At 35.6% G+C, this 13,521-nt stretch overlaps 1 protein-coding gene across 2 annotated transcripts in view; it reads right to left on the reverse strand.

Annotated features, from left to right (window-relative positions):
• Positions 1 to 13,299, reverse strand: part of ehd3 (EH-domain containing 3) — a 30,921-nt gene extending 17,622 nt beyond the window's left edge. Inside the window, exons 1-4 of one of the 2 annotated variants that reach the window (XM_081379165.1) lie at positions 13,132 to 13,299; positions 12,491 to 12,709; positions 8,594 to 8,770; positions 5,473 to 5,570 (exon numbers count right to left, since the gene is read on the reverse strand). In XM_081379165.1, the coding sequence (XP_081235291.1) occupies positions 5,473 to 5,570; positions 8,594 to 8,770; positions 12,491 to 12,540 (325 nt within the window). In that variant the 5' untranslated portion in view covers positions 12,541 to 12,709; positions 13,132 to 13,299. Of the gene's footprint in view, positions 1 to 5,472; positions 5,571 to 8,593; positions 8,771 to 12,490; positions 12,852 to 13,131 lie in introns of those variants that run through there. The other variant, XM_081379164.1, reaches the window with a different exon arrangement.
• Between the last annotated feature and the right edge of the window lie 222 nt (positions 13,300 to 13,521).

Here is a 13,521-nt window from a genome sequence, read left to right on the forward strand (position 1 = left end):
ACACACACACACACACACACACACACACACACACAGCGAGCATAAACATGAACACATGCACCTGGCTGAACACACCTGGCCAAATCCTCCTCACAAACAGATCTCACAGAGCACACAGGCAATCCAGGCACAACAGACATCTTGGCTTACTTATTTAATTGAGTGCATATGAACCACTGCCTACAGGAAGAAGCGAAATGTGCTGCCTGTAGTCATGAATATGAGAGAGAACGTTCCTCACTGTCATCTCATGTGACTGCGGGAGAAATTCCACAGTCACGCTTGACATAATCAAAGAACAGAGGGCACATGACAGACATTTTCTCATTACGTCCTGCTAAATACAACCATCACACTGACGTGTAAATGAGACTTCTGGCGAGAGAAAAAGAAGACAGCAGGGATGCTAATTTAACAAATCTGGGTCTGATTCTGATTCTTTAAAGCGTTAGTTCACCCAAAAAAAAAAAAAAAAAAAGTGTCATCATTTACTCACCCTCATGTCATCAAATCCGTAAGACTTCCATTCATCTTCGAAACAAATTAAGATTTCTGTCCCTCCACTGACACTCCACACAACTACCAGTTTGACGCTTAAATCATAAAACTAATCCATATAAATCGAGCAGTATGAAGAGTTGTATAAACATAGCCATTATGTTAAGACAGTGTCTTAAGATCTAGTAAGGCCCACTTAGCAGTTAGTCAATTGGCATTCAGTCTTACTTTTCAGTATCAAATTAGGCCAATCTACATTTGTATGCAACCGATTTAAAAAAAAAGTTATGAGCAGTCTTAAAGAAAAAAAAAGAAAAAAAGATCTTAGTGGTTTATGCAACCGGCCCCAGTTCTTGATTCTCAATCCTGAAAAAAAGAGAGACAGACGATGAGAGGAAGTGAAAGAGATAACTGTTCTAGCAGCTCATGTTCAAGCAGGAAGATTGATCGCAAAACACTAGATTAATGCTATGAATAAAGCAGAATGCAGTTTGGTGTAAAGGTGCCATTAGTTGGCAAGAAACCGCTTGCTCTTATCACATGCCCTCATGTGTGAGAACATTCCAAATGACACAATCCACAATTCAATGGCAACTTTAAAAGCTCAACAACAACAACAACAACATGTTCACTGCAATCAATAGCTCTTTAAAGCCATAGCTACAGACTAGCACACATCAAAATCATTATCGGTCAATTTAAAACCCTTCTAGCACCACATGTTGTAAGGCTGGAAAAACTGGAAGAGAGGGAAACTCTCTGAGAGAACAAAGGAAATTAACATTTGAACTCACTCTTGTGCACTATCAGAATCATCCTAATCTACACTTCTTTCCCCCTTCCCCCATCCCGTCTCCCTCATGCTGAAATCACCAAAATTCACCCAAGAATCTATATGGTTTAATGTGAATAATTATTATACAGTATTACACATGTTTGGTATCATTTGAAATGTCTCAGTGCGACTGGTACAAAGGTCTCAAGTTTTTAAGAGTTTAGAGATAACTCGCACACAAAGGAGGGTGGGTCTTCAATGCAAATGGCCTCCCGCTCTCGAAAGGTGTAAACTCCAAATACAAATTCTCATTGTGAGCAAATGTTTCCATGTGAAAAGAAGTTTCTGTCTGTATAATGAAAGGCTCAGCACGATTTGTATCTCGAATTGGCCCGTGATGCTGAGAGTGACCGAGACTTTCAGCATCATGTATTTCCTAATGTCAAGGTTAGCATCTTCTCTCTTTATTCCAGAGCATTTGATGTTTTGTATTTATTATCTTTGAACTGATTATGAGATTAGCATGATACTTTTACCTAACATAATAAATTGTAAACATTTGATTTTATTCTAACGGACTCTGACATTACTTTCAGTAAAGAGTTAAAAAGAATAGTTAAACATTCACTACATTTAATGATGCACAGATATCATTAAAACCTATTCATTTATGGAGTCAGATGAAATAACGAGAAAATACATATGAGAAAATGTATTTCATTTAATCAAATTACTTTGCCACGAGGAAAGACAGTATCGCGCAAAAACCTTCACCCGCGGAACGGATGCCTCCATTGGGCCGATCAAGTCGGGCTTAACATGTTTACTCTATGTCTACTTTTTTTTAAACATAATTATTTTGTTGTTAAAATACGTTTCCCTGTTTACCTAAGAAAGACTGCAAGTACAGCATTTGTCAACAGTGTAAACACTGTGAATATAATACTACTGTACACTTGTAAATGTTTTTAAATGTTGTAAAATATCTTTGAAAAAAATCTTATGATCATCACTGCTGTATTTATCAAAAGCACAGTAAAAAAATATAAAAAATATAAAAATAGTGTAACATATTATTAATTTAAAATGGTTTTCTATTTTAATACATTTCAAAATGTAATCTATTCCTGTGATGGCAAAGCTGAATGTTCAGCATCATTACTCCAGTCTTCAGTTTCACATGATCCTTCTGAAATCATTCTAATATGCTGATTTGATGCTCAAGAAATATTACCTATTACTATCAATGTTGAAAACATTGGAAACCACGATACATTGTTTTTTCTTCACGATTCTTTGATGAATAAAAAGTTCAAAAGAATGGCATTTATTTGAAATAGAATATCACATTTTAATTTGAAATTAGATTTATTTGAATGGCATTTATTTGAAATGTGAAATAGAATTGTCTTTTATAAATCTTTACTGTCACTGTTGATCAATTTAAAGCATTATTATTGAAAAAAATTATTAAATCCTTCCAAAAACAAAACAAAAAAAACAAATCGTCCTGACCCCAAACTTTTGAACGGTAGTGTATACTGTGTATGTACAGAATAAAAAAAAGTATGTATATAGATGAGATATCTGGAGTATATTTGCCAAAAATGTGGAGTATTCAACCAAAGCACACTAAGGGTCTGTATCATAATCCCACAATGCAATGTGCTTGGCCTTCCTTTTCCAGTAAACATCCTATTAACATAACTTTTAGTTGATCAAATATTGGGGGAAAAAATGTGATGTTAATAGGATGTTTACTGGAAAAGGAAGGCCAAGCACATTGCATTGTGGGATACAGACCCGAAGTGTGCTTTGGATGAATGAATACTCCACATTTTTGGCAAATATACTCCAGATATCTCATCTATATACATACTTGTTAAATTGTTTTTTAAATTAGTCGTCATCTGATACTTGAGCCTCTCTAAAAATTATTTGTACTACTGCAGAACAGAAGTTCAAGCAGAAGTGTGTCATTTCTGTGCCTATACGCTGATTTCACGCAGCCGCCATTTTGTAATCGAAAGTGATGCTCCGGTGGGAAAAACCCCGGAAGTAAAGATAAACAACAATGCCTTTGGACTACCAACCTGAAGCTGCTGCCGCGATTTACACTTTTGGATGTTAATATCCAATATAGGATATGTATATAGTTAATTCCTGCTTCTTTTTTTACTTTCTGAATTATATAAAAAAATATTTTATTTATAAATGAATTTCGCTGTATATAGTCTAAAGTATTAAAGAAATGTATGTACAGTTTTAGAATTGACACAACATCATTAAACACAACAATACGTCACCGCATTTAAGACTCTCCTATGATTAAAGGCGACACTTCCGGTTTTCTTCCCACCGGAGCCTCGCTTTCGATTTCAAAATAACGGCTGCGTGAAATCAGCGGATAGAGGCACCAAATAGATGATAGATGGACAGTACTAGTGTATACATTCAATACTGCCTACTATTCAAAATATCATGTGAAACGGTATGCATTATGTAATGATAATCATTTCAAACAGGCTCAAGTATCAGATGACGACTAATTTTACTGTCAAGTGACCACCTCAAAACCAACATTTACTACTTTCTGTGTAAATGTGGGCTGCTAAATATTTGTTCTCTGAAATCACATCTGAAATGACCTTGGGGAGCCCAGCTCTTGGCTCAGGCCTCAGAAACATGAGTGCCTATAATCCTCTGGTGTATCAGTTCGGTCTGTGAGGCTCAGTGCGGTGACTGGGTAAAATGAAAAGTGCTGATGCCAGGAAGCACAGTGGGAATACTACCACAGCTGCAATAGAGTTATCTGAATGAGTGATGAAGTAACCATGTGCTAATTGTTGTTACAAGGCCATCTGTACAGTAATTTAACTAGAAGTTACTGTATAGTATTTTTTATATCACTGAAATGTCATTTATATATAAAAGTAGAGATGCACCAAAGCGAAAATTCAGGAAGCACTTGGCCGAAAACCAAAACCAATTAATTAATCAAACTTATTTAATAATCAACACTCAAATAGATAAGAGTTGTACAAACATTTAAACATAAGGTAGTTTTCCTATCAACTGTTTAACTCTTTAGCCACCATTGACAGAAATTTCCGTCATTTATGAGACAACGCTTTCCGACAAATTTTCGGGCTTTCCGTGTTTTCTTGTATTATAAAACCAAATTAGTATCGAAATATCTGCCAAACTTGTTATCCATCACTATAAGCAGCAAACGAAAAGAAGCACACACCAACCATTCCTTGATACAAATACAGCTGTGGATGAAAAATTAGTTGGTGCAAAACTATTGTTTGTTTGTCTATTACGTTTTATGCACTAGTTATAAGGCCTTCTATGAGGCCAATGAATTTTGTATATGTCCTTATAGTTTAGAAGCCAAAACAACACCCTTCTTCTTGATAACGCCTCATCTCACCATGTTCTAAGACTTTCAGCACATCACAATTGAAAACAGATTGAAACTTCAGTTACACAATACACCATCACATGCTGTTACTCTTCATGAGAAAATTATGGACAAATACTGAAAAAATTCTAATCACTTTTTTCAAGATCAAGTCTTGCGGTTAGAATTTCCTAAGGAACATCTTTTTCAGTTGTGACTTTTTCAGTCACAGGGAAAACAAAAACCTAGTATTCAAATTTGAAATCACATGAACTTGATGTGCTGTTCTGGTATGGACTGGTATAACCAACCAAAACAATAGTAAGCTATTACATCTAGTATTGCTAATGTGTAAAATTATCAACTTTAAACCTACAACCCTTAATATTTGCCAATTTCCTGCAAAAAAACAAAACAAAAAACAGTACAAATATGTATAATGAAATTAAGGTTTGGCAAATCCAACTTAATTACATTTGAGAAGTTTTGGGGAAGCAAAGGAGAAACTGCATATGCATCTGATATCATGTAGACTGCGGTTTAAAGGTTTGGAATCAGTACGATTTTTATAAAAGATTACTATTTCAAATTAATGCTGTACTTTTAAGCTTTCTATTCATCAAAGAATCCTGAAAAAAAAATGTTTCAGGGTTTCAAAAAGAGACCTTTCAAAAACAGTAAAAAAAGTGTACTGACCCAAACTTTTGAACAGTAGTGTACACAATAGCTCCTGGGTCAGTCGACATTTTTATTTTGCGCACATGTGCGTTTATGCATTTTGGCAGTCGGTTACCTCTGCTGATCCTTTGTTTCTCTCCGCTCAGGATTCCTGGAGTGTCAATCACACTGATGCTCTCCAGAACAGGATTGGGTAGCTGGGCACACACAAACCTGAAGGCCAACCCAAACAAACAGGAGTCACACTCAAGGACACTGCAATCCTTCTTCATCCCACTTTCTACACTTATATTCTTCATTCTTGATTTGAGCTTGTCTTTCTTCTCTCTTTAAAGTGAAAATATTCATCTCACTTTCTACAGTTGTATGCTTCATTCTTGATTTGAGCTTGTGCTCAACAAGCTCTCAACTAAAAAGTCCTAAATATGCAAAACTGTGAAGTTGCAGTAACTTGGCATAGATATATAAGGAGCAGAGTGCCATAAACCATTATTTTACCCCTGAAGTTTGACCAAGTTGGACATGGAAAACATAAAAAGCAAGTAAGACTTTACATTTTTATAGCCTGAGAAAAAATGTCGGCCCTGAGACGCTTTAAAAGCAAGCCAAAATGTTATGCATGGCTTTTGTGGCTTATAGTGTGTGAACTAGGCCCAGAAAAAGTGTGTCATGTTTTGGAGTGAATTGCTAAGGACCTCAGGCTAGGGAAACTTTTTCCTAACATCATTTGCTCTTCTTTTGACCGTTACTATTAGAACATGTTGGACACAAACAACTTGAAAGAACTGAAGAGAACATTCTAGCATTAACATTTACTGAACATCTGGCACCAAACCTAACGTTAGTACAACATATCTAGCGGTTTAGGCCAAATATGAACGTTTTAAAGGGTTAGTTCACCCAAAAATGAAAATTATGTCATTAATGACTCACCCTCATGTCGTTCCAAGCCCGTAAGACCTCCGTTCATCTTTGGAACACAGTTTAAGATATTTTAGATTTAGTCCGAGAGCTTTCTGTTCCTCCATTGAAAGTCAATGGACGGCATACTGTCCATGTCCAGAAAGGCAATAAAGACATCATCAAAGTAGTCCATGTGACATCAGTGGCTCAATCTTAAGTTTATCAAGCGACGAGAATACTTTTTGTGCGCAAAAAGTAAACAAAAATAACGACTTTATTCCACTATTCATTTCCTTCTCTCTAGGCCTCGAGCTATTTCACGTAGTGTTTTTGCGCAGCGCGTCTGTGTTGTACGTCACACGTAGGCTCACTATTGGCCGACGCTGGTCATGTGTGATGCGTGTGACGTACAACACAGACGCGCTACGCAAAAACACTACGTGAACTCCAGAGAGAAGGAAATGAATAATGGAATAAAGTCGTTATTTTTGTTTACTTTTTGCGCACAAAAAGTATTCTCGTCGCTTGATAAACTTAAGATTGAGCCACTGATGTCACATGGACTACTTTGATGATGTCTGTACTGCCTTTCTGGACATGGACAGTGTGCCGTCCATTGACTTTCAATGGAGGAACAGAAAGCTCTCGGACTAAATCTAAAATATCTTAAACTGTGTTCCGAAGATGAACGGAGGTCTTACGGGCTGGAACGACACGAGGGTGAGTCATTAATGACATAATTTTCATTTTTGGGTGAACTAACCCTTTAAGCTGGAGAGTTTTATTTAATATGAGAAACTACTCAAAATATATTTTTTTATCTAATTGCAAAATAACCATATTTGTTGCGGTCTTGCTTGTATTGTCAAATAATTTGATGTATAATTATATGCTGTAGTTTACACCATGTACACTGAGCTGCTGCTATTTGTGCATTCATAAATTATATACATATCTAAAAATATATCTGAAAACCAGGGCAGTTGTCTCAAGCATTTCAAATGACATAAACCCACAGCCAAAAAGGGTGCATGACAAGTAATATCGCATGAGCATGTTTACTACCTCCTTGTACCAAACTGTGAAGAGAAAATGTATTGGCAGAAAGAAGGTAAAGAGGAATTTCACCAAAAATTCTGTAACCATTTACTCAACTTCATGTCATTCTTTTCTTCTGTGGAACTCAAACTATTTTTTTTTTGTCCACACAATGGAGGTCATTATTGTTTTGGTCCCTAATGTTTTTCATATTGACATTCTTCAAACTATCTTCTCACAGAAGAAAGTCAGTCATACAGGTTTGGACTGACATGTGGTTAAGTAAATGATGACAGTACTTTCATTTATGGGTGAATTATCCCTTAAAAAGTGTGTGTTGCTGGTCTTCTGACAGAATTGCATGAGAAAATTTCAAAAATATGCAACTTGGTTGATTCTCGATTGCAAAAGGCAAAGAGTTTTTCTGCTGATTTGCACAACAAGCAGCGCAGCCTGCCAAACCCTTAGACTACAATGTGCAGCACAGACCACTTGCACAAATAATCACACGCATGCGATTGCATCCTTAGGGATTTATTCATAAAAACTGTCACACTTTTATTGTTGAGTAATTTTCAGACTGTGAATGACAGCCTGCTTATGCTGGTGAGCTCTTTTCTGTCTGTGGCTTAATCATGTGACGGGAGGTCAGTGGATCAGACAGCATGAGGAAACTCAATCAAGAGGAGGAATGTTGCCTAGCACCAGCCCCCTCTGTGATGTCATCATGAGTCAGGAAGACCATGTTACTTCTGACATTTTTTTTAGTTGAAGATTTATGGAAACGTTTTTCAGGCAAGAAAACGCAAAATTCACCCCCAGGGAATTTCTATGTCAAAAAAATGTTGGTTTGATCTATCAAAATTCCTTGCTGCAAAAACTGAATCGGATATTGCCTTAACATTGTGTGATATAGTCTGTTATTTCTCTCATTGTATTTATAATATAGAATATATAGGAAATGCGTAATTTTATTGGCAATTTTTTTTATTCATAAATGTAAACAATACCCAAATGTAATACTTTTCTTGAATTACTTAATTATGACACTAAAACAATTAATAATAAAAAAAGAGTCATAACTGTGAAATTGTATGACAAACTTTTGAATGTAGCCTAACTTGATTTATTGCCTCTTTAGCATATATATATATGTGTGTGTGTGTGTGTGTGTGTGTGTGTGTGTGTGTGTGTGTGTGTGTGTGTGTGTGTGTGTGTGTGTGTGTGTGTGTGTGTGCGTGTTCATTTAAAATAAACATGAGAACTAAAATAAAACATTATTGTTTTAATCTAACCTGTTAAGGAAGGCATTGCCAAAGGCGTTGAGTTTCCGAAAGGGTTTTTTGGGATCCACAACCAGTGCGTTTCCTGGAATTAGTCCTTCCATGTTGCCATGCATCACTGCTATGAAGGAGTCAGTTGTGGGTTCTGGACCAATCCGCATACCAGGGAAGTCCTGCTCCAGGAGATATCTATAAAAAGAGATTCATTTAGATCAAAACACTTCTAACGGACATTATCATGTGTAAAATAAATATAAAAATAAACATTTTAAAAGTTTTAGAGTATCTGAATTTAACAGTACTTAAAGGAACACACAGACTTTTTGGGACTTTAGCTTATTCAACTCACCGTATCCCCCAGAGTTAGATAAGTCCACACATACCCTTTTCATCTCCGTGTGTGTCGTAACTCTGTCTAACGCACCCACCGCTAGCCTAGCTTAGCACAAAGACTGGAGGTAAATGGCTCCAGCTAGCATACTGCTCCCAATAAGTGACAAAATAACGTCAACATTTTCCTATTTACATGTTGTGATTTGTACACGCTGTGACTATATAAATCATAACATGTCCCAAAATTCCAATGTGTTCTCAGACTTGTAATGGACACTTCATAAGACCATGTTCACACGATTTAGATGGTTAAAGCAACACTCTAAAAGAGAATGCGAGTTTGCTAAGATAATGTTTACTCTTCTCGGAACAGAGTCATTCAAACAAACCCTGCTGTGGACATGTGACGGCACTCAGACTGTTTGGAATACAGTGTAGGTCAAAATGAGAGTTTGAGTAACTACAGGACACTTGGCCTCAGCTGAAAACTTATTAGCTGCAGTTTATGCCAGTAACACAAGAGTGTCAACAGAACACTGGCGTCATTTGGATGTTTTTCCAAGGCCAGTGTATCAGTGTATAATACAGAGGAAGTTATCTATCTTTTTTCTGTAACCCTGTGAAATCACAAAACAAAATTAAATTAAAACAAATCTGTCCCTGGCTCAAAATATACACAATCATTCAAAAGTTTGGGGTCAGTACGATTATTATTATTTTTTTTTTTTTTAAGAAATGCTTTTATATACTTTTATTCAGCAAGGATGCATTAATTTGATAAATATATATATATATATATATATATATATATATATTAAGGTGCACAACTGATAAATGTTTCTTGAGCACCAAATCATACAGATACATCTTAGAGCTGGAGCCAGGCCTTTTCTGTTGACAGGTTAACAGTCTCTGTCCAAGCTAAAATTATAGTACTATGCTAAACTCTGTTTAGCATGTAACATCAAGATCTGTATTCAATGAACACAGAAATTCTCACGTAAACAGATGAATGATAAATCTGTGTCACTGAAGTCATTACATTTTGTGGCTTATAGGATTGTGAGGAATCTCACATGGAACTTGAAAACCTGGTTTTGGATGTTGCAAATGTGACTGTGACAGTTATTTAAATATATACCAAATATTTAAGTGGTGCTGTTTGAGATGACTTTTAATAAATCATAAATAGGAAATATTTTACAGCAACGCGTTGTTGCAAGCTTCTCTGATAAATGTTTCTTGAGCACCAAATCGGCATTTTAGAATGATTTCTGAAGGATAATGTGACACTGAAGACTGGAGTAATGATGCTGAAAATTCAGCTTTGCAGTTACAAGAATGAATAATTATATTAAAACAGTTATCTTAAATTGGAATAATAATTGACAATATTAGTGTTTTTGAGCATAAAATTAAAAATAAACATTTAAAAAATATTGCCTAACTTTTTGGTAGATACACTGATCTGGTCTATACATCACATAATATATATGTAATCTATTAAAACGGTAAAATATAATTTTAAATGTTTGTGCATAATCTAATTAACATTCATGAGCTACAACTTTGTGATGTCAAAACCAGGGGTATCTCCACCATTTATAATAAACAAAGTGACGAAAATGAATCAGAGCAACACTTTTGTATTATGCGACCATGTTGAAAAGATTCAGTGTTAAGCATGCATGAAACTCCTCATGACATTATTATGAAGTGTTTCATGGGTTTTCGCACATTCAGGAAACATACAGAGAAAGTTGAGCTTATTTTCTTTCACAGTTATGTGTGCAGTCAGCAGAACAGACACTGTGTCCACTGAGGCTCTCACGACCCTCATGAATAATGCACAGGAGGAAAGAGAGCCAGAGCCAAAGTGAGAAGGCACATTTGTTACTGCTAGTGCAGGACAATACCTCACTCTCACATTTAAGACTCACCTCTGGTACAAACATGGCCTAGTTATTCAAAAAATCCCGGATTATGTTATTAAAATGAACTATAGCCAATGACATTACATTTTATGATGGTTATGAATCAGAAAATATATACACTAACATTCAAAAGTTTAGGGGTTGGTAAAATGTTTAAAGGAGTTTATGGTCAACATAAGGCTGCATTTATTTACTAATAAATACAGTAAAAACAGTAATATTTTAAGATATTACAATTTAAAATAACTTTTCTATTTTAATACATTTAAACATTGTATTTATTCTGGGAAAGCTGAATTTTCAGCATCATTGCTCCAGTCTTCAGTGTCACGTGATACTTCAGAAATCATTCTAATATGCTGATTCATCACTTAAGAAACATATTATCATCAGTGATGCACCTTGATATTTTTGTGGAAACCGGAATACATTCAAGGCTTTTTTCATAATAAATGCTGTTCAATGCATTCAAAATATATATATTTTTCTTCAAAAGTCTATACTGTCACTTAAATTGAATGCATTTTTGCTGAATAAAAGTATTAATTTCTTTCAAAAAATGTTTTTACTGACCTCAATTTTGAACAGTAGTATCATTCACAGTTAGAAGAAAAGTTGATTCATTAAAATTTTAGCATTATATAATTGTTTAAAAAAATCTACAACTTGCTTAATGAATTCAGAATGTTTGCATATACCTACAAAAAGCTCAAATAACTGTTAGGCCTAATATCACACTTGCTTACAAAGTACTAACTTTAAGCTATTCGTTTAACTTGTCTATCAGAATAATCTTCAGGTTAGTCTTAAAAATGTTGGAATGACCACTTTTCAAATGGATAAATGGTGTGTCTCCATCCACATTTACATCTGTAAACTTTTCTGCATTCTGGAACCTATTAGTGACAACAAGTAACTATGGCAATGCTGGAGTCATTGGAAGTGTCTCTTGTTGCCTGGTGATCTTTAGTAGTTTGTTGCGTTTCTTTTTAGACCTGAAAGCCTTAAATAACCCCTCAGACAAGCATCACACCACAGCAGCGACATTGTGTCATACAGATACATCTTACAGCTGGAGCCAGGCCTGTTCTGTTGACAGGTTAACAGTCTCTGTCCAAGCTAAAATTATAGTACTATGCTAAACTTTGTTTAGCATGTAACATCAAGATCTGTATTCAATGAACACAGAAATTCTCACGTAAACAGATGAATGATAAATCTGTGTCACTGAAGTCATTACATTTTGTGGCTTATAGGATTGTGAGGAATCTCACATGGAACTTGAAAACCTGGTTTTGGATGTTGCAAATGTGATTGCGACAGTTATAAATATATACCAAATATTTAAGTGGTGCTGTTTGAGATGACTTTTAATAAATCATAAATGGGGAATATTTTCTGATTTTACTGCAACGCGTTGTTGCGAGCTTCTCAGTCCTGAATATATCTTTCACAAAAAATAGGTGCGTGACACACAAAATATTATTACATGTATCCTGTTAAATATTATATTATTATAATTATTAAAATATATTCTCATGAATAACAATAATAAACATTATTAGAAAGTTTCCTGGCTGATGTCCTTACAGTGCTCAGGACACCAGCACCTGTTTAACAGGAGCCAAAACACACATCATACCTTATAAAGCTGGTTTTGCCAGTGGAATACTGTCCCACCAGAAGAACCATGGGTTTATTGTCGAAATCTGCATCCTCCAAAGCGGGAGAGTGAAACTCGTGGAATTTGTAGTGCTCTTCCAGTGGAAGCAGTTTGGTTTTGTAGAGCTTCTTGAGTCCTTCACTAACAGTCTGGAAGACTTCTGGATCCTTCTTCCTCCTGTCATCGGTTCCTAACCAGCTGAACATGGTGCAATTCGAGAATAGGCAACCTTACACGATTATTTCGGTTTTCCAAAGACAATTATATCACAATATGCACCAACGAGCAATATTCAAATGAATGACTTTTTTTCTGACGTAGATGTATTTAAGAGTCCATTGAAAATGTTCCCTAGTCTCTAGGCCACTCACGACACAAAATGCACAAAAGACTAGACCATAATTAAAAAATATGATGCATTATATAATATTCTGCGAATATGTCACGGTCAAAAACATAGCAAAACAGGCAGCCTTTCATTCAGGCTTTGTTAGAATAAAAGCGCGCGCCGCTAGACGCAACAATGTATCACTCAGCGAACGCAATAAACACAGTGTTGGAAAATTGAAAGGGAGAAGAAAACAAGAGCGAAAATCCTGCAGCGGAGCAGATTCACTCACGATGACAGTCGTCCACGGGCTTTCCACTGCAGCAGATTTAAATGCCAGTGCGCTGGAGAAACCCGACACTGGAGGAAATGCCCCACTGCTGGCAAAGCCCCACCCAGAGCACAGGAGCTCAGTCAGGGATGCAGCGCCATGCTCGCGGATGGTGATGGTTGGAACTGCTCCTGCTTTCCTCCAGAGAGATTTTTATTTACATCGTTACAATGATTGGTAAATAAAAAAACATAATTCAAGGATATATAATATAATATAATATAATATAATATAATATAATATAATATAATATAATATAATATAATATAATAGTAAACAGTGGCATGTATCTCCAAGAAGTTGAAAAAACCCTTAAATCTCAATAATATAAATACAAAAGAAAAGCATTAT

This window comes from Scardinius erythrophthalmus (genome assembly GCF_964197995.2).
Source record: "Scardinius erythrophthalmus genome assembly, chromosome: 11".
Taxonomy (NCBI): domain Eukaryota; kingdom Metazoa; phylum Chordata; class Actinopteri; order Cypriniformes; family Leuciscidae; genus Scardinius; species Scardinius erythrophthalmus.